This window comes from Acanthochromis polyacanthus, chromosome 1, assembly GCF_021347895.1.
Source record: "Acanthochromis polyacanthus isolate Apoly-LR-REF ecotype Palm Island chromosome 1, KAUST_Apoly_ChrSc, whole genome shotgun sequence".
NCBI classification, from domain to species: domain Eukaryota; kingdom Metazoa; phylum Chordata; class Actinopteri; family Pomacentridae; genus Acanthochromis; species Acanthochromis polyacanthus.
In genome coordinates, this window is record NC_067113.1 from 49,814,190 (window position 1) to 49,838,891 (window position 24,702).

Consider the following 24,702-nt stretch of genomic DNA (forward strand, 5'->3'; position numbering starts at 1 on the left):
AGCAGACTTTTCTGCAGGATTTTACCTGGCTTCAGGACTTGCAGGTACTGATGTTGGGCATTGAGACCTGGTTCCAATTACCGTTCCAGTTCATACTGTAGAGATCAGGACTCGGAGCATCATTTCTTTATGGAATTAGTTTTATGAATGCAGTTGGAGGTACACTATAACATCTAAAAGACCCCTCTATGCTGTAGCATTGAGTTTCTTTTAATAGGAATTTAGAGGTCTAGTCCGAGTAATCAAAAACATACAAAAACCTGGAAATCCATCCATATCTATAACTATAGTGTTTGTGAAGATTGAATAATGCAGAGAATATGCAAGACAACGAACGTGGTGGCAAACAGAAACGATGTTGTTTATTCTGTTGAAGCCAAAACTTGCCAAGTCATGTTACCTGCTGAGAAATGAGAAAACCATCTGGATCATTTGCAGAGTGAGAGCTGACATTCATTTTTAGTGAATTGAAAATGGCTACGGCTGAATCACATGCCACCATGTATTCAAAGGTCACCTCTAACTTGTAACATACATACGTACAGTATACATATACATTCAGTTTGCAGTTGCTATTCAAATCCACCACGTGTACAACATCCACAGAAGCACAGAACACTTTAACATTCAGAGCTCGTACACACTTTGATTGAGACACACTGTTTAGATTCATTAGGACTGTAAATTCAACAGTTTGCATCCAGTGTTAGTGAACAACTTGCACAACAGGCTACATGTAGCACTCCAGTGTGATCCAATACGGAAAAGAGTACATTTCCTCACCTGTGCTCCATTAAAAATGATTCCTAAATGGTAAATTGAAGCTTTAGTTGTGCTAATGTTTCTGTGAGGCAGAAATAATCTGACTGGTTGAGTTAAACTTGTGCCACAGAACACAGATTAGCATCTCCTAAAATACTCCGAATACTGAACTTTACTTCTTACTTCTCCAATGAGCTTAATAATGTTACACTCTATTCTGTACTCATACTACGATAGTAGTGCGACAACTGATTTAAACCTTGCTAAAGTTTAGCCTTGCTAGTTAGCTTGGCTAATGTCTAAGCTAGACTGTAGCACTTTAGCTAACCAAGTGCACTACTTACTTGACATTTGAGGGTCATTTTGGGGAACCAATAAATTGAAAGTTTATTATCTATTTTAGAGAGAGTAGGAAGAAGTACACAGATCTTGCACTCAAGTAAAAGTATCAAGACTACAATGTATCAATTATAGCTTTGTATTTAATCTTTACTTATGTAAAAGTACCAACATATTGGCATTAAACTTTACTTAAATAACTACAGGTAGTCATCATGCAGAATGCTATATTTCAAAATATAATTTATTCTATTATTTTATTGCAATTACTGAGTCATTAGTGTGCATGTCACTGTATTTGTTGAAGCTGATAAAGTTCATATATACTTTATATAGTTCATCTGCTAGGTAGCTTGTGAATTTCCACTCAGCAATCAATGAAGATTTATCTTAATCTCTAATATGACACCATCATATTTTTGTAGACTGAAGTTTGTGTTATTTAGCTACATCTACAAAGGAACAAAAATTAGTGAATAAATATAGTACAGTAAAAATACATTATTTGCCACATGTAGCTGACTATAAAGTAGCAGAAAACAGAAACACTCAAGTGGTATAACACAAAATTGTACTTGAATATTTTCTGCCACTGGTTTTATAGCAAAGTTGTATCCAGATAGTGCACAGATAACATTTAAAATGCATCTGCAGCAGTAATATATGACAAATAAACCAGATGTATCTCATTGTCTGATATATGAATGTTTTACCTCCAAACATGTCAACTGGCTTCACTTAGCTTCATGTTCTGTTGTTAATCTGTTGTGAGATTTATTTTTGTGAAGATTTGTAGGACTATATTATGTTTGAATTAATTTAATTCATAAAATTACTATTTTTCCAAACAAAATTTCTCATTTATTTTTTAATCCCCTCCCCTTCTTGTTTTGAGGCTTTTATCACAGAAAAACTTCTCAATAGAATTCACCTATGCTCTCTCAATCCCAGATTTGTCCCCCTACACAGTACCACCTATTTTCTATTTCTGCACAGTTAATAAATTGCCCTCATTAAGTAAATGAAGACTCTGTATCACTTATTGCTGCCTTGTTTTTGGTTTTAAAGTTGGAAGGAATGTCGGTTTTATAGAATATACGTTATTTACACCTCGTAAATTCTAAACTAGTTTGAGTAGAGGGATGCAGCATACAGTGAACTTATCTCCAAGTTTACTTTGGCTGTTTGGTGACTACAGCTGTATTTGATAGATTTTGGTGTGGACATTGACTAAAAATACACATTTTCTGAGGCTAAAATGGCGTCTATGGTAGTAATAGTAATAGTCAATGCTAACATACATCAGTGTTAAAGTAGTTTTAGCATTTTCATTGACCTTCAGTATCACCCTGGTTTGTTGGTTCTGCACACTGAGGTTTACCACAACCAGATTATTTCTACCTCAGCAAAAAAATGTTTTTTATAGAACTAAAAACTCCAGTCTGCAGCAAAATGAATGACACATCAGTGGGGAAGTCAGCCATTTGACGCAATGATCTGCATTTGCATTGAGCTCGTGCTTCACAGGGTGTTGCGTAACATGATCCCGGGGATAATAATGTTGCACTAAGCTATAAACTGCAGTTGGAACATACGCATTTGAGGTAAAGCACACGGCCAGTTGCTGTAATACTGTGCTCAGTAATGAATATGTGCAGTCTGGATAGTTTTTCTTTACAATAAACTAAAAAAAATAACATGAAAGATGACAAATGAACTCCCTGGTTGCTGCAAGCAGCCAAACATTGCTGCTCAAAGTGAATCATCTGCCTGGGTGGTGTTTGACCTGTCGCTGCTTGGACGGAGCTACAAGTTGTGTAACAGATTTTTACCCGGCATTGTTGCGCAGCTACTGGAGGGGATCGTTTCTGAGAGTTTACAAAATGTCTGTAGTTAACGTAAACACAAACACGGGACTGTAAAAAGACACAGCAGAGAAACCCGATGGAGCGGCGCCAAAGCCAAACCGGAGAGCCGCAATCAGCCATCAGCGGTATATGAGAAGCGAGGTCGCTTTGTAAACACAGACCTGCAGCACAGTCACTCTGTTCCAGCTTTGGCGTATATTAATTACTTGCTAATTAATAGCACAGTTGGTGTTTACGATTCTGTAAGCAGGAGAGGATGAGTTTCATCCACGGAAGAACAGTAGCTAGTTTTTAATGGAAAGTATAAGACAGAACAGGTTGGTCACATTTCCTGGCGATGCCTCTTTCACACCCTCAGACTGGTTTAAAACCAGCGTGCCAGACTCAGTAAGCAGTCTTAATGGTTAATATACAGTACCAGTAATATGCTGTAACAATAAAATGCACAGAAATCATGCATCATTAGTATGCAGGCTAAATGCGAAGCTCTTCTGTGACGTGAAATGACATTGCTGCAAGCCTTTAAACATGAATTCCATATATGAAAGCATCACGGCATTCGTCCGGATGAGGGATGAGACAGCGTTCCTGTCGTTGCTTTGGAAATCCTAGTGTGCATTTTTTTTCCTTTCTTTGAATACCCTCCTGTCAGTCTGTAAACAGTTGCGTAAAGTTGCTCCCTCGTATGAATCCTCACGCCCTCTTCCATCCCCAATGGTTCCTCATTTTACCCTCAGCGAGCAGAAACATAAAAGGAGGCAACTTTCCTCACCGGAGAGATCCTTTTTATTTGACTCTTAAATGCTCCCTGTAATTGTAACGTGTGCATCTGATCCCACAGAGACCGTCCCACCTTCCTGCTCAGATAAACTCAGACACTTCTTTCAGTTGCTTCTCTACAGTCTTCCTCGCATTCATTGGTCCTTCTTCAGGCAGACGATGAGGCAGAGCAGGAGGTTTACTGCTCCACCTGAAGGCTGTCAGTCTTGCTGCCAGGTGCTTTGAAGCTGCTCACCTCTTCGAATACCAACTCTGGATATACATGAAAAAGAAACAAGAAGAAACTATTCTAGTAGGTGCTGATTAAGATTTAAATCCTGTAAAGTTGGACAACAATGAACTGGGAAAAGCATCTCTTTATATAATACACATAGTGTAAGGCATCAAAGGAACTCTAAAATTGTCTATGTGAGTCACATCAGCTCCGGGGCATTTCACACTCAATAAAACTCCCTGCTGAGCTAAATCATATTTATGATGTTATAAATGACATCTCTAAATATCTCAAAACCCTTATTACTTTAGCAGTGCAGTCAATGTTCCCGCAACACCCATACAGGCTTAAATTCATCATTGCATAATCCCCAAAGTGAAAAGCTCTGCTTGTTCTCACTTCCCTTTACAGCCAATTTCAATAGGGTTGTTTTCGACTTGCAGAGGAGGAAGTTTTACAGACTGGCAACACAGATCTGGTGTAAGCCTTGAATATATTCATGTTTTTCTTGTCCTCCAGCAAGGACCACAGTGAAATTACAGGTGCAAGGTAAATATAGCATTTACATAGCAGTAAACACCTATGTGAAATATGGAGGTATAGTGGAATAATGGCGTCCTTAGCAGAGAATGAATTCTCCTCTGTGTTTGTGTAATCCAAGCTTCTCGGTTACTGTTATGTCAAACTAAGACTCAAATGCGTACACAGAAGTCAGGTTACAAATACATAAAGTCAGATTTAATTGTCAAGCCTAATAAAAATTAACCAAAGTACAGATGGTTTCATCAAAACAAAGGGAGCAGGAAGACAACCAAAACATCCAAAAGGGCAACAAAAGCATGGGGAGGAAACTGAAGAAAGAAACACAAAGAGGTTCAAAAGCCCTAATTACACAAACCTAAAGCACAGGAATATAAGATCTTTATACACGGTACGTCAAATGTAGAAAGTCAAAAATACCCACAGCACCTTCTACATCTAGTTAGATTTTGAAGTATGCTTGAACATGTTTTTCAGGCCATTCTGACCCACAATCCTCTGTGAAGGTACGTCACCACGTCTCACACGAGTATAAGCAAGCTTGATCCAACAAGACCTCCAGAAAGATTTTGCACCGTAGACAGTGACAGTTAAAGTTTACTGTACAAACTGAATGAAATGGTATGTGAAGGCAACATTGGTATGTACTTAAAGTAAAACAGAACAGACAAAACACAAGTGGAACCAATGGCTCCATTAAAAAGAGGGGAAAACACACAAAGGGAGTAAGTAAAACAACTAGAGACAAACAAGGACATGGAAATTCAAAATAAAACAAATTATTAACCAAAACCAAAGACCATGACACTTTCCCGTTCTATGTTTGGGCAGCTGGTTTTTCCAGTATGTGAGTCCCTCCCGTTGAAACTATTAACTGTTATGGCTATTTGTTGGCTCTTGTGTACACAATCTATCTAGTTATAAATGAAACATCCGAAAGGCCTATTTATTCTGTTCTGTGTGTATGTTGTCGCAACATCTACTTTTTCTGAATGCATTCAGAACTCTTATTATTTTAAGTTACATCTGATTGTAGTATCCAATGAAGAAAGTTTCTGAGCTCCCTGCAGATATCCTACCGGTAAAGTCCAGCCGCTCTACAGACAAGCTCACTTTGGTCACTTGTATTTGCAGTCTTGTTCTTCTTGCCACAACACAGAGCTCATGACCATAGATGAGGGTTGGAATAAAGACTGACTGGTGAATTTTAAGCTTCCCGTTCTGGTTCCTCCCCCTCTTGAACCACAATGATTCAGTACAACTCCTAGACCACCATTCTGAAAGTCATGTGCTACTCAAATATCAAAGTAAGCCTTACCTTTCCATTCCTCTAGAGTTCGGTCTTTGCTCTCCAGTGTTTGGTCGTAAGGCGGGGCCTCCGGCTCATCATCTGGATCATGGTACTGTGAGAAGTAGGGGTGGGACAGAGCCTCACTGGCTGAGATCCTCCCATCACAGTCCAGAACCAGCATTCGCTTCAAGAGATCAACAGCTTACAGACAGACAGAAACAAAAAGACATCAGCGAAAGGGGGCTTGGATATGTTCCGAGGTTGGAGACAAAAAGCCTTCAACCTCTAAGTGAATTTCAAATTTGCAGTATGGAGAGAGCAACTTGAGTCTTAGCAGGCTCTCAGCGGCTCTCAATCGAATTTGAGGAGTTGATAATCCAATCTGTGGTGCATCACCCACCTAGTGGATTCGCTCCTCTAAAGATCTTTTCCAAGTCTTGTTGGGGCATGAAGGGCAAAGATTGGATGTACTTCTGCGCCTGCAAGTAGAGACCAGCATTCAATTCATGGTATGTGACAACACTGAACACATGATGACAAACAGTTAGTGATCAATCACCCCCAACACTCACGCATATTGACCATTCAATCAACGGCCTTGTCAATGAAATGACTAATCATGAGAGGTTGCGTGGGTCAGTGGAAGCAATGCTAAAAGCCTATAAAGCCTTCTTTATCACTTTCCCAGACCCTTCTTCCCTTTCTCACATGTTCAGAGCAGATCTTCTTCAGCAGGTCTGGTGTTGGAGTCCCAACCACCTCCATGATTCTCTTCAGCTGGTCAATATCTTCGGGCAGGAGGAGTTAAAGGCATCAAGAATTGTGAAAAATCATCAGCTTGCAGCCTGACTCATTATAACTTCCTGTTACATAGTGAGATGGAGTATCGCCGAAAGTCAGCTGTTCTTTTTTTACACATCAGAAGTTTCACGACACACAAAGATCAGTAAATCAAATTTGTTTTAGCTCCGCACTTAGACACTGAATACTACACCCTCGGTAATTCAGTCCTTTGTGATCGCTCCTATTCATTCCCCAGTTGCTCTCTGTTAATGCAACTCCTCCTCAGAAAAGGCCTGGGATTGTAATGCAAATCCACAAGAGGTCTGCATCCATGCGGCACTTTAAAGACGTAATGGAAGGCTCCTGCTAAGAGGGGAAAGAGCTGCAAATTGCGGTGGACTCATGCCATGGCGATAAAGGATACAGTCAGTGCCAGGAAAAAGGACTTTTCCCTTCAGCAGCTCTCCCATAATGCATCCCACTGACCAGATATCAACTGAAACACAAGCACAACATGTTTACTTGTTAAGCAGTTGATCATTTGAGTACTTTCAATGGAAAAAATTATGTTGATGAGCTTATTAAAAGTCTATAATGTGGTGGCACCTCACCATTCTGATTGTAGTGCATCCAGTTTAGCATGATCTCTGGCGCTCGATACCACCGAGTCGCCACGTATCCTGTCATTTCATCATCTGTCTGTCTGGCTAATCCAAAGTCAAGGATCTGTCGGACACGTGGACAGTTTCTCTAAGTTATGGAGTTTATGGAATGCACTGAAGGTCTCTTAGCTTTAAACTGAAGGACAGTCTTACCCTTAACTCGCAGTCCTCGTTTACTGCCACATTACTTGGCTTGAGGTCCTGGAACGGAAAGCAAAACAAACAGAGGCACAGAAACATGATGAGAATTAAGATGCATCAGAGTAAAAGAGCATTTCCTGTGTTTCTAACTTTGCTGCACAGCATTTATAGTCTGGTTGCTTTTCTCTTACACACAGCTGCATCTACTTCTGTATTCAAGGTATAAATATTAACTTCCATGTTGCTGAATTTCACCCAACAGAAGTTGAGATAAAAGAGAAAAGTTTCCTGACTCAACCGCATAATTTAAGGTTGCAGTATACAGCAATATATATCAAGGTTGTGTTCTTCTAGAAGCTTACTTCTGGATTTCAAACTTTCAGATAGCTAGTTCTTGTTTGATTGAAATTCTGAAAAATTGTGTTTTTGAGTTGCAAGGTTGGCTGGCTTTTGGTGAGATACATATGGAGTCTTGGATATGAATATCTGAATATTTTACTCAGTGTAAACATCACATTTGCAGCTTTACAGAAGAGCTGGAACAAGCTGGTACAGAATATTTGTCATAGTATGGCAGACGGTGTTAAATAAGGTGATTTTTTTTCAGACTTTAAACTACCTTAACCCTCTGAAATCCGAGCAGTTTTGGCTTCTGGGTGATCCAAACTTTTGAGCGGTAGTACATCTTTTCAAGTTTCTACAAATGTAACCAATATTTTAAAAAATGTTGACTACATACTATATATTTTACTGCTTTTACTTGTGTCCATACTTTTTCCCCCACTCTGCCTAAACAAAGCCTACATTTCAGCCCAGTCTAGCCAAAAAGTCCAAGAATTTTTGTGATTTTAACGATGGCCACAGCTTTGTCACTAAAGATGCCATTGTTACATCAAGAAGTGCAGAATTTTTAGTTTTTTACAGAATCTGGTTAGTGGCAATGCTTTATTTTTCAATGAGTCATGCAGTGTACTTGAAAAGTCTAAGAATTTTGACCACAAGATTGAAGCTTCATGGCTGCGATGAGGAATATAGTTTGTTTTTTTTACAGGATGTGGTGATTCAAAGGGTTTTATTTTGGGCAGATTAAAGATATGAGACAAAACAATGTGTTAAAATGTTTTCTTGCATTTGAAACCACGCCAGTGCAGTAGAATAACAAAGACAAGAAGGGAAAAGAAGGCACTCACCCTGTGGATCAATCCAGCTGAATGGATGTACTGTTCGATGGGGTGGGACAGCAGGATGGGGGAGGAGAGAGGGGAGAGAGAGGACATAAAGAATACGGAGGTCAACAGTGCAGTTCACCATATTAGCTCCTGCCTAAAGGGGAGGCTGCTTTTGCCGGCCCCATGGTAACCGGGCAGCCGGACAGCCTCTGCAGGCTGCTGGACTCATTCAGTGTTGGCTGGCAAACACTGGATGCAGTTTGTGCAACATAGATTGTGGTTTTCAAACTCTGTTGGAAAGGCTGAAGACAGGTGGCGCTTAAACCAACCATAGTATGTTGGAGTGATTCCAGTACTTCAGTTGTCAGGAAATATGTTAAAAGATGTAGCTTCAGTTTATCGTCATTTTGGAGCGACAATGCATCTCTAGTTCCAAAATAGAGCTGCAAATAGTTTATGGCTATTGCTAACTTTCAACTCTCGTCCCCAGTTGGTATTACTCATACAGCGCAATTAAAATAGACAGCTTTCATCCCCATGACAGTACAGTGAAATACTAAAAGTAAATTGGGATCCATGAGAAAGAAAAACCTACATTTACCTAAATATGACGACAGCTGTAGTTCACTTTTAACTCCACTTTAGGTTAGATATCTGCAGTTACTTTAATTTCAATGTTCAGACTTGACAGTCTTAATGAAGAAAGCTGACGGTCCAAATTTAGACATACAATGCAATATCTGAAGTGTCTGGAAGCAGAGTCTTCTAACCCACTTTCTGCAGTTTTTGAGAAAAATGGGTTCAAAGTTTTGTGTTTTCAAGAATGCTCTAATACTCAAAGCACCACTGTAACATTATATTTGGGTTGTGAGTTAGACCACTTTTCCACTAAAATCTAGACCATAAAATATTACAGAAATGATTTAAAATTCAGTTTGGATTTTTTTGTGGTTTAGACCACTCTGCTTTTAACCCTTCATTTTACAGTTGGCTTTCAGCATGCTTCTAGTTACCCTGTTAGTGTCTTGTGTTTGATTATACACTACTGTTCAAAAGTTTGGAGTCACCCAGACAATAACACGTTTTCCATGAAAACTCACACTTTTATTCATGTGCTAACATAACTGCACAAGGGTTTTCTAATCATCAATTAGCCTTTCAACACCATTAGCTAACACAATGTAGCATTAGAACACAGGAGTGATGGTTGCTGGAAATGTTCCTCTGCACCCCTATGGAGATATTCCATTAAAAATCAGCCGTTTCCAGCTAGAATAGTCATTTACCACATTAACTATGTAACAGGTCAGTAAACCATGCAGAGGTCCAAACAGTCAGCTAAAAGTACTGGATAAATGGTTTAAATTATGGCTATCAGTTCAAATTGATTGCTTCAAGTAAGGATTTAAAATCTACATATACAGTATACAACTGAAGACAGTACATCTCTTAAATGTCACATGATTCCTAGTTGTGTCAGATCACAATAATTATTTTTTTCTCAGTAGACAAGTAGAGCATATCACAACACAAATACTTCACAAGAACTATAATGAAACCACAGTTGTGTCCAGCATGTTTGTTTTGAAACTGGCCAGGACTACCACAGTGAATGCATAGTCCTGACAGTGAAGCGTGTAGGTGGGAGTGTGATAATAAGGCGCTGCATGGGTGCAAAAAGAGCGGGGAGGAGATGACATTTATAAATGGCACCATCAATATCAGTAGGTTTACCAAAATACTGGCTAAAATGATGACTCAAAATCTGCAGAAGCTCTGCAAAAGATGAATATTCCAGCATGATAATGATCCAAAGCCTGCTGCCAAAATACCACAAGAGTTTCTAAAGCAGAAAAAAGTGACATCTGATTTGAATCCAATCTTTTCATCTCTGAAAGACAAAGAAAGGGCAACACAGCCCCTCCAGCAAAGAGCAGGTCTTCTATGAAGAACCGCAGAACATCAAATTTGGCATCCTTCATGCTGAGGAGGATTTAGTCTCATCGAAAACAGACAGACGTACAAAGTATTGAATAACACTGCATTGAGCTCCTGTGGTGGGGTCTGTATTCGTAAATATATTAAATGTAAACTGTTAGATTTTAATTTTACATCAGCTTAGAAGCAAAGCAATTACTGCAGGACATTAAGGGATATTGCAGCTCACTTCTGTAGTTCTGTACTGTATACTGCAGGCAAACGCTTAATGAATGAATTTAAATCAAATATGCCAGATAAATACAAAAACAAAGCACCGACAGTTCATTAGTTCATCGTTCAGCGAATTCAAATGTGTAGCTCATCACATCCGGCTGTGGGAATACATCAGAGGCAGAGGGTTTTACATACAGTATAATATACGTGTTGCATTCACTGCGGCGTGCAGCAGATGTGCACCATGATGCGGTCAATTACCTTGAGGCCACGGAGGAGCTGGTAAATTAAGAACTGCACATGCTCGTCTGACAACCTCTGAAATTTGACGATGTTGTTGAGGTCCGCGCCCATCAGGTTAGTCACCAGGTATCTGCAAAAACAGGAGACGGTGTATAAATATATATATATATATATATATATATATATATGGCATGCCGTTTAGGAAATTATATATATAATGAAAGTCGATATATATATAATGAAACTTGATATATATATAATGAAAGTTGATATATATATAATGAAACTTGATATATATATATGAAAGTCGATATATATATAATGAAAGTCGATATATATATAATGAAACTTGATATATATATAATGAAACTTGATATATATATAATGAAACTTGATATATATATAATGAAACTTGATATATATATAATGAAACTTGATATATATATATAATGAAACTTGATATATATAATGAAAGTCGATATATATATAATGAAACTTGATATATATATATAATGAAACTTGATATATATATAATGAAAGTCGATATATATATAATGAAACTTGATATATATATAATGAAACTTGATATATATATAATGAAAGTCGATATATATATAATGAAACTTGATATATACTTGATAATGATAATATCTATGTTTATCTTTATAGCTGGTCTTAAGGCTAATTACGAGGCAGAGGTCAGCTGCTGCCTGGACACATCCATGATCACGCCACTGGTGGGACACAATTGTACTGGATTTCAGCTGAAGGCTGTTGTTCTGTCCAAACTGAGACATTTTTATTGTGACATACCCTCCACTGTTGTTAGCTTTTGATTCAATAAATTTTTTTGAGATGAGGAAATCACTATTGCATGTTTCTAGTTAAATACCCTATTTTTATGATATATCACTCAAGCATGCACTTTTTATATTTTCCATCAATTTCACCCAAAAGTTGAATAACTATTTGTGAGCAGTGTATGTAGACACATAATAGAAGCACATTTCAATAATATGTCTGCTGCAGTAGTGCAGTTTATCTACCTAGATTGGTGTAACAGTAAAAAAAAACACATATGCTACTGATGTTTCTGACTAAAATCTGCTTGAAAAGCACAACTGCTTATCTGTCAAAATGTGTGTAACAAAAGTGTGCACTGAACACTGAATAAAGTCTCTGTAGATTATAGACAAAATTTGCATCTCTCATCACAAATTTCTGTTTATTCACCCAAAGTGCATGAGTAAAATACAAAACAGGTGAAGTACTAAAAAGATTTATTTTCTAGAAAAGCCAATAGTCAACAATGCAGTTTAATTCTGGGACAGTTGCTCCAGCACCGACGCCATGCGTCCCATCAGTGCAACCAAGGTTTTCATTCATCTTCTGGATGTTCTGGAGCATGGCAGAGGTCACGTCTTGGTGTCTTCCGATCTGTTCCAAGAACCGTTCCTCTGACCTCTCCAGATACTGCAGAGGATCCAAAGCAGCTTCCTGGTTCCCTTTTCCTGCATAAAAGCACCAAAAAGTACTAGTTGTCAGTAATTATTTTCTATTTTCATAAACACAGTTAACTTAAAGTAAATGTTCTATTTTGTGATTTTAGGATGGGTCAAAAGATAACATACTGATCATGTTGATGTCTGCATAGTCTAAACAGATCTTACTTGATTTGGTCTGTAGAGAGGAGGACGGCGTGGAGGAGCTGCAGGACGGAACCAGTAAGCTGCAGACTAGTGCTCCTGGTAACTGGACCTCATCATCCAAGGCCGACAACTTAATAAAATGAACAAGACATGCTGTTGATAGCATCTGTAATACAAATGATTTTATCCATTAACTGATTTATTGCTTTGTCCATACAATGTTAGAAAGTGTTACAAATAATACCTGTAATAATTTCCAACAGTGATAAATGCCTTGTTTTATTTTACAACAAAAAACACCAAAAGCATCTGTGTATAAGAAATCAGTGCATTGGATTTCCACATCTGCAAAGCTAGAAAATCACACATCAGAATTTTACCTTGAAATTATGAAAATAGCTGCAGATTACCAGTACTCTTTACTTCATTGTGTTAACTTGATCATTTGAATCAGTTTTTTAGACTTGTATTACTGATACGAAACATAATCAACACATAAATTAAAATGTGTTCGCAAAGAGTTCACTGGTTCTTCAAGGAAAATTTCAATGATAACCATATAGTTCAGTAATATGATTAATGGGTCATTGTGTAACAGCGTGGGAGGTTCTGAATACAGGTCTTGGACTGAAATATTGCTGCTGCTTTCCTCCGGTTTTATAAGGAGTTGTTTCATAGCTTGTTAGCTTACCAGCGGCTAACTGGCTGGCAAACAATAGTTCAACGCCAACCTCCAATCAGTGATCCGGTGTCCGGACCGCGTTAGCTGGCGGAACGTTCATAATACTGATGTGGGACTGTTGTAGCTAGCGTATTCATAGTAGGATAACAGCAGGATGTTGGAGAAATAAAACTTACCATTATCAGGATCGCTGGTCTGCATGGCAGACTCTTAGCGCATCGCACTGCTTGAATGTCTGTGTATTTCAGGCCGATTTCAAAATAAAACTCAATAAAATTCTCGTCCGGGTGAGTGTCCTTCATTGTCGCTTCGCCATACGGACATGTCCCTTCCGGGGCTCGGTAGGAAAAAAAGATTTGATATATATATAATGAAAGTTGATATATATATATATATAATGAAAGTCGATATATATATATAATGAAAGTTGATATATATATATAATGAAAGTTGATATATATATAATGAAAGTCGATATATATATAATGAAAGTTGATATATATATAATGAAAGTCGATATATATATAATGAAACTTGATATATATATAATGAAAGTTGATATATATATAATGAAAGTCGATATATATATATATATATATATATATATATCAAGTTTCATTATATATATATCAAGTTTCATTATATATATATCAAGTTTCATTATATATATATCGACTTTCATTATATATATATATCAAGTTTCATTATATATATATCGACTTTCATTATATATATATCAAGTTTCATTATATATATATCAAGTTTCGTTATATATATATCGACTTTCATTATATATATATCAAGTTTCATTATATATATATCAAGTTTCATTATATATATAATTTCCTAAACGGCATGCCATATATATATATATATATATATATATATATATATATATATATATATATATATATATATATATATATATATATATATATGTATGAGCCGATGGAGGGGCTGGGGGAATTTTTAGTAAGAGAAGAACATGATGACGCTGCCATGGCAACCATCAGACATCTCTACAAGCCTGCTATCCCCCCGAGGATCGCCTCCGTATCCATCACCGTGCCCTCTATTAGCAAAACTATCAGTTTTTCGCGGTGAAACGTGCACAGCTTGTAGTGAAAAGATTTACAGCTCATTGAAGTCTTCTAGCGTCGCGGCAGGTGTGAAGACGTCCAGCAGCCCTATTACCTGCAGAGAGAGAGACAGGAAACAAGCAGAGCTGATCAATAACCGAGCGGAAGCATGCAGAGAGCTGCGTCTGTCTGTCTCTGGGTATTTTTATTGGCGGAGCACTAACATTCTCGTGTTTCATGTGCTTGAGCAGCCTGAGTTCCCGGTACGATCGGCGGCTGTGGATCAGAGACTGGAAGGGCCTGGACAGCTTCTTCACCGCCACCTTCTGCCTCAAGACCACATCGTACGCCGAGCTGGAGGCAGAAAGCAAAGGGTTAAAAACAACACTTTATGCTAAGCTAAGCTACTGCTTTACACCTGCTGTCAGCTGGAGATGAGATTGTGTCTACATAACAGGGATCAATGTTCGAGAGTGGAAAAAGAGCGAGACGGGCCAAGAGAGACGAGCAGAGAGAAAGAGGATGTGGTGGAACAAGAGAAGTGAGGATGTCAGTTATTGTAGAAGTGCCAGCAGGGCTTATTTCATCTGCCTCTTTTGAAATGTAAATGTCATTCCACGTATCGAATGCCGGGCCCTGCCGCCGCTGCCTTTGTGCTGCCAGTGTTTCTCAGCCCTGCCAATCTTCTGCAGCGACTCACAGAAATAATAATAATAACAATAAAACAGCCATCAGAGAACGGGGTGCACAAATGGGAAGGAAACATGGGCGAGAAATACTGCTAAGCACTGCAGAAATAGAGCAATGAGCAAGAAGTGAAACACTAGATAAGAGGAAGCATTGAAAAGACTTACATTACTCATTTAGAACTGGCTCAATATGTGACATGAAACTCTTCATTGTGAGGTTTACATCATTAGTTATCTAAAAGAAAACCCCGTCTTCTTCACACTTAAAGTTCTCTTGAATATATCTAATATAATATGTAGTACACCTCATTATTTTTTAATAACCTTCCCTAGATTTCTCAGGATTTTGTCAGTTTTGCACCAGAATCTGCAGCAAAAGCCTAAATTTAGCATTCAGTTTGATATGAGGGTTAAAGCAGTTTAGTGGTTCTCATTGTGTTTTTACTGTAAGCCACACCTGCTCACTGAAAAGCCAACATGTCTTGCTCATCTTGCATATCTGTTGATCAGTATTGTTTAAATATTGCAAAAAAGTAATATTTCTACAGATTATTTTTTACTATAAGCAGGTTTAATGGACATAACAACCAGACAGAAATATTGTCTGTTTTTCCTTGATCTGGAATGGTGAACTGATCCAGACTTTTTAAAATGACACAGTTTTGGACATAAATGAAAGGAATAGTTCACCATTTGGGGATATATACATTGACTAGCCATCATGATGCAATGTTGTGAACTAACATTCTGAAGACTCAAGTTCTGAAATTGGCCACCACAATAATGGTCCATTCCCTGCTATTTTTACTCTAAATGGGACAATAAATTACTAAAGGGACATCAGTCTGTATTGAAGGAGACTTGAAACTACCAATGGAGACCATACACTCATTGGGTAATTATTTACTGAGCTAGCAAATCAAAAAACAAGTACGGTCACTTTCCAAAGACTTCTATACCATTGGAGCTTCCAACTGGAAAGAAATCGCCCCCTGCTGGGTGTTAGATACAATGCAGCGTCCATACGTCCATCCTATAGATATACTCTTGTTAAATAACACTCCTGTCTGTCTCATTTTAGTCTGACTTACTGAATGCAGACCTGCAGTTTCCTTTATTCAGCTTTTTCCTACATTGTTGCTTTTTGTGTTTAACTGCAACTCCGAGCATCAATCTACATGTGCAATAAGCCAAGCTTGCTTGTATCTTGCAGCGAATTAACTATGATCAATAACAATGGTCACCTCCCTGCATGCAAATAATACTCCACCAAAACAATGTTTTGATCCACTACTATACAGGGCACCATCACTGCATCCTGGGCTGAGCACCACCCAAGACGATTATGATTAGTTTAATGAAATACAAACACAGCACATTTTTTCCCTTAAAGCAGTAAGACCATTGTTCAGCACTGACACAGGTCTGTGGCTATGCGAGACTAGTGTTGTTGAAGTGTCAAGAGATTAGCTTAGCTTAGCATAAAGCCTTGAAACAGGGGGAAACACATCTAAAGATGCACGAATTGTCTTGTTTAATCCCTAAAAAAGTGAAACAGTGACAAGTTGAGTTTCTTCTTTACCTGAAAATGTCTAAACTTACCATCTCCTGTGACGACTGACTTAAAACACTGAGACTAAAGAGCTGTATTAATCTTCGTATCTAAGACAACAAGGGAGCAACAGCACTGCACTATTCCTTCAGTGCATATCATCTTTCTAATTTTAGTGAGCATGCTGCTGTGCAGGTAGAAAAATAAGTACAAAAGGGCCCCATGCAGCCTCAGAAACACAACCCAGTCATTATGCCATCAAAACAGTCTGAAAGGGACTTTTTAAACGTCTCTACTGATGAGAGGAAGTTCATTTTGTTCTTGTCAGCTTGATAAATCTCTTTTTTCCCATTAAAACCTGCAAAATTTCACTTCCCAGCAGGCACAGTCACCTGGAGACCATAGATGTTTTCCCCTGCAGCCATTATGACATGAGTTGTAGGTAAACACAGGCATGATTAGTGGCAGTTTTGATGGTTTTTGTTCTATTTAGGTAATTAGATGTGACTAATAATCAGTGTGTTTACCTACTATTTTAAGTTAAAGTGGCTGCTGTGAAGACAACTGATGCATGTATCCTTTTTCTTCCACCATATAAAGCCCACCATAGTATCATTTTTGATGACCTATGTTTAATTGTGTACATGCTTGAGTAAACTGCACAGTCGAATGCATCCATGTGGCTCAGTGTTCACCTGCTGCCAGTCCGGATGTTCCCGCCGAGCTCCGGCCAGGACGGCAGCCAGTCGCCTCCATCTGACATGAACCAGGCCTCCCATCTAACACACTATTTACCTTCCTGCCTGCCATCTTCCATACATGGGTCGGACTGCTCTCAACACACTGCAGAGCCACGGCATCGATCTCCCTCCTCTCCTTTTGTCTTTAATGTCCCGGCTCTAGATGCACCTCAGATTACACAAAGGATCAGCCAGTCACGTGAGACGAGTTGCAGTTTATCCAGCAAAAAAAGACTGTTCTTATATAGATTTACTGATTAATTCAAATGAAATCCAGACAACTGCACTGCATTGATTTTTTTGCATTTAGACAAACAGCTTGGCTCATTTTTTTCTTTGTTGCTGAGAGTTAGAGGGTGAGATAGCCTTTAATCTTATGTCAGAGTGTGAATTATGTAGCAACATTTAGCAATAGCTAGTGAGCTAAGATTAGCATGCATTCAGGAAGTGGAGAAACAAGTCCAAAGTGTCAAAATCCACCTTTCAGCATCTCTAAGGCTCACAAATAAACACTTCACATCTTGTTTGCTTAAGTCACCCATAACTGATGCATAAAGCAAGTGACTCCTGCATGTGTGAGCATTTATGATATGTGATGTCGGCCGTCTGTCAGGGGATATATTCCCATAAATCACAAAAATCGCACATATATACACTACCGTTCAAAAGTTTGGGTTCACCCACACAATTTCATGTTTTCCATGAAAACTCACACTTTTTTTACGTGCTAACATAACTGCACAAGGGTTTTCTAATCATCAGTTAGCCTTTCAACACCATTAGCTTACACAATGTAGCATTAGAACACAGGAGTGATGGTTGCTGGAAATGTTCCTCTGTACCCCTATGGAGATGTTCCATTAAAAATCAGCCATTTCCAGCTAGAATACTCATTTAACACATTAACAATGTCTAGACTCTATTTGTGATTTATCTTTATTGGAAAAAAATGCTTTTCTTTCAAAAATAACGACATTTCAATGTGACCCCACACTTTTCAATGGTTGTGTAACTAAACAACAAGCTACACTGTAAAATAGCCGAGTATTACAATTATTCTTTTATTTTATGTATTTAAAAAAAGGCAATAAAATTACAAAAAAATTCTATAAAATGATACTGTTTAGTTATATGTAAATGAAATATTAGAAAAAATAAAATGAAATAGAAATGTTATATTTATTTTTATTTAATAGACTTAACTGTTAAATTTCATGCTGTAAATAACTCTCTAAAATTAGATGCAGCTGGTGACAACAGAAAAAGAAGTTTTGGTTGTGTAATTTTACATAGGTTTGTTTGGTAAATAAGAGCTATATTGTCAGATTAGTTTTCACAAAAAATATTGAATGTGTCTATATTATATGTAGCAGTTAATTCCACAGTTTTATACATGTAAATATTAAAAAGTAAAAGAAAAAAATCCTAAAAATATGATGTCAAGTCAAATTAGGGATAGAAGATGAATATTTATTATGCAAAATTTATAAGTTTATAGGAAATTCTAAGAGTTCTTTAAGAGAGGCACTTTGTTTATCCACCAAGGCAAAAACTCCATTTTGTGCAATTTTGTCAAATTTTGCAGTAGTTTGGCATTGAATATAATACTGTGGGTTTTTAATCTTTTAAACCTTTAATCCAAGTCTGTCAGTTAAATTTGTATGAGAACTAATATTGTAGAGTCTTAACTTAGTATGTAAAGTTGTTATTTATCTTGGATTTTAATGTTATTTCTATATTGGAAAGCACTTTGGATCAATGTTTGTCATTGAAATGTGCCATTTAAATAATGATGTTACCCAGTTTGGCTTATTAAAAAATCATCCAATAAGCCACAATCAATACCAGATCATATTTGACAATCAGCGTGTTGTCAGAATTTTTTTGGATAATTTTCTGGACTGTTTCATCTCCACACGTCTTCTAAATTACTCTTAAATTACCACCACAGATCCAAACCAGATCAACGACCACAGTGTGATTTTCTGCTCAATTTACCCATTTTCCAATAACAATCCAGCAGACAGAGACCGTTTTTGACAGTAGAGAAAATGAAGCAATCATGTTTTATTCATCCCAAAATGAGAGGCTCCATGCCAAAGTTCTGGTTTACCGAACAGATGTTCCGTTTACTGACAGGAGATGAAAGCAGCCCTGATCAGCCGAGTGCAAATTCTGTCCTGATGTTCAGTCTGAACCGAAACTGTCCCAGTTTTGTCTCGAGAAGCAGGAAGTAGAATATTCAATAGGATTAAGGCTCGCCGGCTGGAAACTGAGAGGACAATGAGGCTGGATTAGACACAGAATATGACAGTCCTCCCAACTTTTCATGACTTATCAAAATTCAAGACCGGCTGCATGTTAAATTATTAAACTGGCTTTGTATTTACCATGCTGCTGCCGTCTGCAGCTCTAAAATTCCTTGACTCGATCCTCTCTTACACCTTAATGTACCATTCCCTTCCTAAACTCTTTTGATACCCCCTCTCCCAGCAGCGATGGGGGTAGAAGTTCTACAGCTATAATGAATTATATGAGCTTGTCAGATCCTTGACCTGAGGCCGGCGGTCTCTCAAGAGGGTTTGTCTGGAGAACAAGCTGCTCATTGGAGATAAATGAGGAGGGCCGGTGTTACTGTGCATCTCCAGAGGTAGACTGTGAGAGGATCCTCACCCCCCATTAAGACACAACACGTACAGATGTCGAACCCTCCGACTCCCATCCCCCTGCTGCTTCACTAATCAAGTCCTGCCATGAGAGAGTCGGCGACAAAAGGCTGCAGATCGACATTAACAATGCAGGGAAGAGCTCAGTGGTGTGTGCAGGAATGTCCTTTGTGTATTGTAGATTTTGATATAAAGTCGGAGCGTTTCAACACTGCTAGCATTCACACTTTGCCTGTCCAAAGATATGATATAACAGTTTAGTGTTAATAAGACAGGAGGAGGGTAACACCTGCTACTTCTAGGAGTCGCTCAGTCAATCTGAAGAGAAATGTCGGAAATATATCCACATACAGACGATGGCTATACACTATATGTTGCCAGTTAGCTTGAATATAAGTGTGGCCAAGAAAGAATATGCATGGAAATAGATATATGGTTAGAATAGATGAATAGAAATGGATTTATGGCTAAAATATGGACCTACAATGGGATAAATGGTTCAAATAGATAGCTAAAAATGGACAAATGACTAAAAAACATTAGATTTGAAAAATGGCTTCAACAAACGTGTTACATCTTGTTTTGTGATGGATAAATGGCTGAAATGGATAGCTACGTTGGATAAATGACTAAAACTGATAGCTAAAAAATCAATAAATGGCTGAAAGAGATAGCTTAGTGCATATATGACTAAAATGACTGCCTGGAAATCGGATAAATACCTAAAATAGGAGGCTAGGAATGGATAAATGGCTAAAGTCGATAGCAAAGGAATGAACAATTGGCCAAAACACATAGTTAGAAAACAGATAAATGGCTAAAATAGATAGTTTAAATGTAACTAAAGCTAAAATGGATAGCTAAATACAGGATTAATCTCAAAAATAGAGCGCTATAAATGGACAAACGCCTAAAATGGATAGCAAAAAAATGAAAAGAAAAAATACAAAATAGACAAATGGCTGAAATAGATAGCTGAAATGCATATATAGTTCAAATAGATAGCTAAAAGTGTGATACATCTGAAAATGTGAAAGATAAGAATGGATATATGGCTAAAATAAACAGCTCAAATGCACATATAGCTCAAATAAATAGCTGAAAGTTGGATAAATCTCTAAAAGAGAAAGCTAAAATTGGATAAATGGCAAAAATAGATAGCTGAAATGGATATATAGTTATAATAGATAGCTAAAAGTAGGATGCATCTCCAAAACAGAAAGCTAAAAATGGATAAATGACTAACATAGATAGCTTAAATGCACATATAGCTAGTTGAAATGCACATTTAGCTCAAACAAATACCTAAAAGTTGGATAAATCTCTAATAACATAAAGCTAAAAATGGATAAATTGCTGAAAGAGATTGCTAAAAAAAAATGGATAAGCGCCATAAATATATAGCTAGAAGTTAAACAAAATGGCTAAAATAGAAAGCTCAAATGCAAGTATAGCTACAATAGATAGCTAAAATTGGGTAAATCGCTAAAATAAATAGCTTAAAGTGGATAAATGTTCCAAATAGCTGAAATGCATATATAGCTAAAAAGAAATTGCTAAAATTTGGATAAATTAAGCTACTTTAAGAATAAAGCACTGACTAAACTGACCTAAACATGAAACTGTCTGACCAATACAAGACTGCCAACTTTTATATTTGAGTGAAATAACATCCAGTCTATCTGCTATCACTGTTGTGATATTGTCTGTCAGAAAGAGTTTGAGAACCACTGCAGAGCACAAACGTAAAAGCTAATAAACTGCCCTGATCACTGTTATATCATCCCCGGCACTAATCTGCCTTCAAAGAGAGTCACTGAGCTGACTTCACTAATTAAGGCGGCCCATAAAATCATAATCATCCTATTATGAAATCAGAGAAGCCGTCTAGAAGGTGCAGAGCAATAGATCGCTATAAATAACAGCTCCGGCTTCAGTGTTGAGGTTTCCATGTTTACTCAGGCTGACTGCACCTTCACACATCATGAGTAACCGCTTCGAAACGCTTCGGGCGTCGTTTTTTTTTTCTGTCAACAAAGACAGGATTCATGTTGAACGCTCGCTCTGATAATACTATCTTTGTTGCATGGGTGTCCAAAATGGGAATCTAACCTTAAACTTGGCAGGTTTGGCTGAATGAAGCAGCTGATCTTCTGCATTTTTACTATGAGGAGAACTTTCAAGCTGCAATATGGAGAAGACGGTTGAAATCTCATCATCTCTTGGTGTCTTAATTAATGTCTTGGAGTCATCTGTGGAGATAAAACTCCTTTCTGAGGCTGTGGAGATATGGGGTGTGGCTGAACACATGAGCTCTGTATCATTTTCCTGCTGGATGCTGTCTCGGTTCTTCTGTGACTAAAAGGTCTGACAGTAAGATGCAGTAAATTGTAGATGGTGAAACTTTTGCAGCCTTGTCCAAACTGTCTCCTAAACTGCACAGAGTGGGCGCTCCGTCTGCAGAAATCCTCCATCCCTTTTCTACAAAGCATCACAGCAATTGGGCTTACAGGATTTGGGAACTTAAATCCAAGAAAAGCTCACCAAAAAAAAATCGGATTCTCTCAATGTAGCCAAAAAAGGCTATGTGAGGTGAACGGATCAGCCTTTTACTGCTTCTCATAAATCTTCTCCACAAGCCTTTTTACAAGATTTGGGTGTTTCTGTCGATCTAGTTCATTTCTGGCCGTAATATTTACTACTAGGTGCTACAAATCAGCTCCAACATCTTCTTCTAGTTCTGAAAATGCTGATTATTTCTCCAGGATTCTCTCAGGTAACCGTGAGTGCCACGTTAATGGCTTAATTAATGTTGGAGGAGGTGACACGTCGCCATGGCAACGGCATCCCACCAGCAGATGCAACTTTAAGCTAATTTTTCTAAAAACAATCCGCACAGGGAGACATACACAAAGAAAAACAAAAAAGAAATAGTGTGCCAGTGCAAAACAGCGACTATGAGGCATGCCGATTGACTTTTTGTTAGCATGGTTGTTTTTTTAATTATTTTTTCTCCAGATGTGGCATCCAGCTACAGCTTTAGAGGCTATGCAGGGTGAGGAGGGGGTTATTTGGGAAATTCCTGCACTGAGGCTGTCTGAGTCTGTATTTTTTGCTGCCCCACACATCTCTCTAGGAGCAGCAGAGGGATGAAAACAAGCCCTGCAGACCTGCTGTTGGTTTCTATATGGATGTCTGCACAAAGAAATCCTCATCATCTGCATGTTGAAACATAAAAGCATGAATATTTATGTTTTATCTTTCAGAATAATTCAATTCTACGGGATTAGAATATATAGTAGTAGGAATAATTCGCATGCAATAAACCCCAGCTTCAACTCTGACACAGCTCTTGTATTCTATATCATCGCTGCACTGCTGGTGCATCATCACCGGCACACGGCGGCTGCTGTGGCCGCCCAGCCTCGCCCCTCCGCCCCGCACACTCACCACACCGAGCCGTAAGCTCCGGAGCCCACCGGCGTCAGGTTCTGGTACCGCTCCGGAACCTCCCACACCGTCTTGTTCAGCTCCTGCCGGTAAAATCCCGGTCTGGCGGACATTTCTTCGCGGCGACTGCAGCTACAACAAATTTTTTTAAAAAGGCGAGTAAGCGAGAAAGAAAAAAAAACAGAAAAAGGAGAAGAGGCGGATTGGAAATAAAGGGAGGAGATGAGGAGGATGAAGGGCCGCCGTCTGCTGCTGAACAGACTCAGTCACAGTGAGGCTCCTCTGATCCCCACCCCCATCTACCACCACCCCCATGTGGTATTATATTATATTATATTATATTATATTGAAATAATTCCGATTTTTTTCATAAGAACTTAGAAACTTTACTGTTAACATGATAGTCATGTAACCCTTTATTAATCCCACAGTGCGGAAAATGTGCATTGTTCCACCAGCAAAGACAGTGCACACATTTAGGAAATTTAGAACAAAATAAACAACATATACATACGTATGCACCATTATTGCATATGCCAGTGGTATTGCACATATTCTTTCGTGAATGGAAATACTGACATGAGTATAAATGTTGCATAGATTTTATAGAAAAACACCTGTGTAGCATTTGTTCTAGTACATGTACATAAAAAATGTCTGTAACTTACCCTCACCCTCACCTCTAACAATGTTGGATTAGATGAAGGGTTATCAATTATTTTGAAACAAATAAACAAAACAGACAAAAAAAACTAAAAACAAAGAATTTTTCTGTTTTAAACAAATTTTTTTTTGAAGGAACATGCCCATCAGTGATTTTCAGATTTCTGTTAAATTATATACATTATCATTTAACAATAGCCTGCTCTGTAACTATACTGGGAGGTCATGTTATAATATGATTAGTCAAATACAGTAGCACAACAGCTGACAGCAGTAACAAAATAAAAGGTATAGATGTTTAAACTCTATTACAGCTAATATGCTGTAATAGAGTTTAGATCAATAGAGACACAGAAATTAGATAAATAAATATGGATAGATGGCTAAAACACACAGCCAAAAAATGCATAAATGGATAAAACAGATATCTGAAAATAGATAAATGGCATATGTATGTGTGTGTGTGCATATAAGGTCAAATATACTTTATTTTCAATGATATTTTAATTCATGACATCCATCCATCCATCCATCCATTCTCTATACACCGCTTTATCCTCACTAGGGTCGTGGGGGGTGCTGGAGC

At 38.0% G+C, this 24,702-nt stretch overlaps 1 protein-coding gene across 1 annotated transcript; it reads right to left on the bottom strand.

Annotated features, from left to right (window-relative positions):
- Positions 1-337: 337 nt before the first annotated feature.
- On the bottom strand, positions 338-23,754 carry mapk11 (mitogen-activated protein kinase 11). The gene is made up of 12 exons (XM_022189356.2): positions 23,454-23,754; positions 14,581-14,710; positions 14,413-14,471; positions 10,965-11,076; positions 8,571-8,600; positions 7,393-7,440; positions 7,189-7,303; positions 7,002-7,073; positions 6,503-6,582; positions 6,195-6,273; positions 5,822-5,995; positions 338-4,001 (listed from the first exon to the last, which is right to left on the bottom strand). Exons 1-12 carry the CDS (start codon positions 23,564-23,566, stop codon positions 3,928-3,930), a joined length of 1,086 nt encoding a protein of 361 aa, XP_022045048.1. The 5' UTR covers positions 23,567-23,754; the 3' UTR covers positions 338-3,927.
- Between the last annotated feature and the right edge of the window lie 948 nt (positions 23,755-24,702).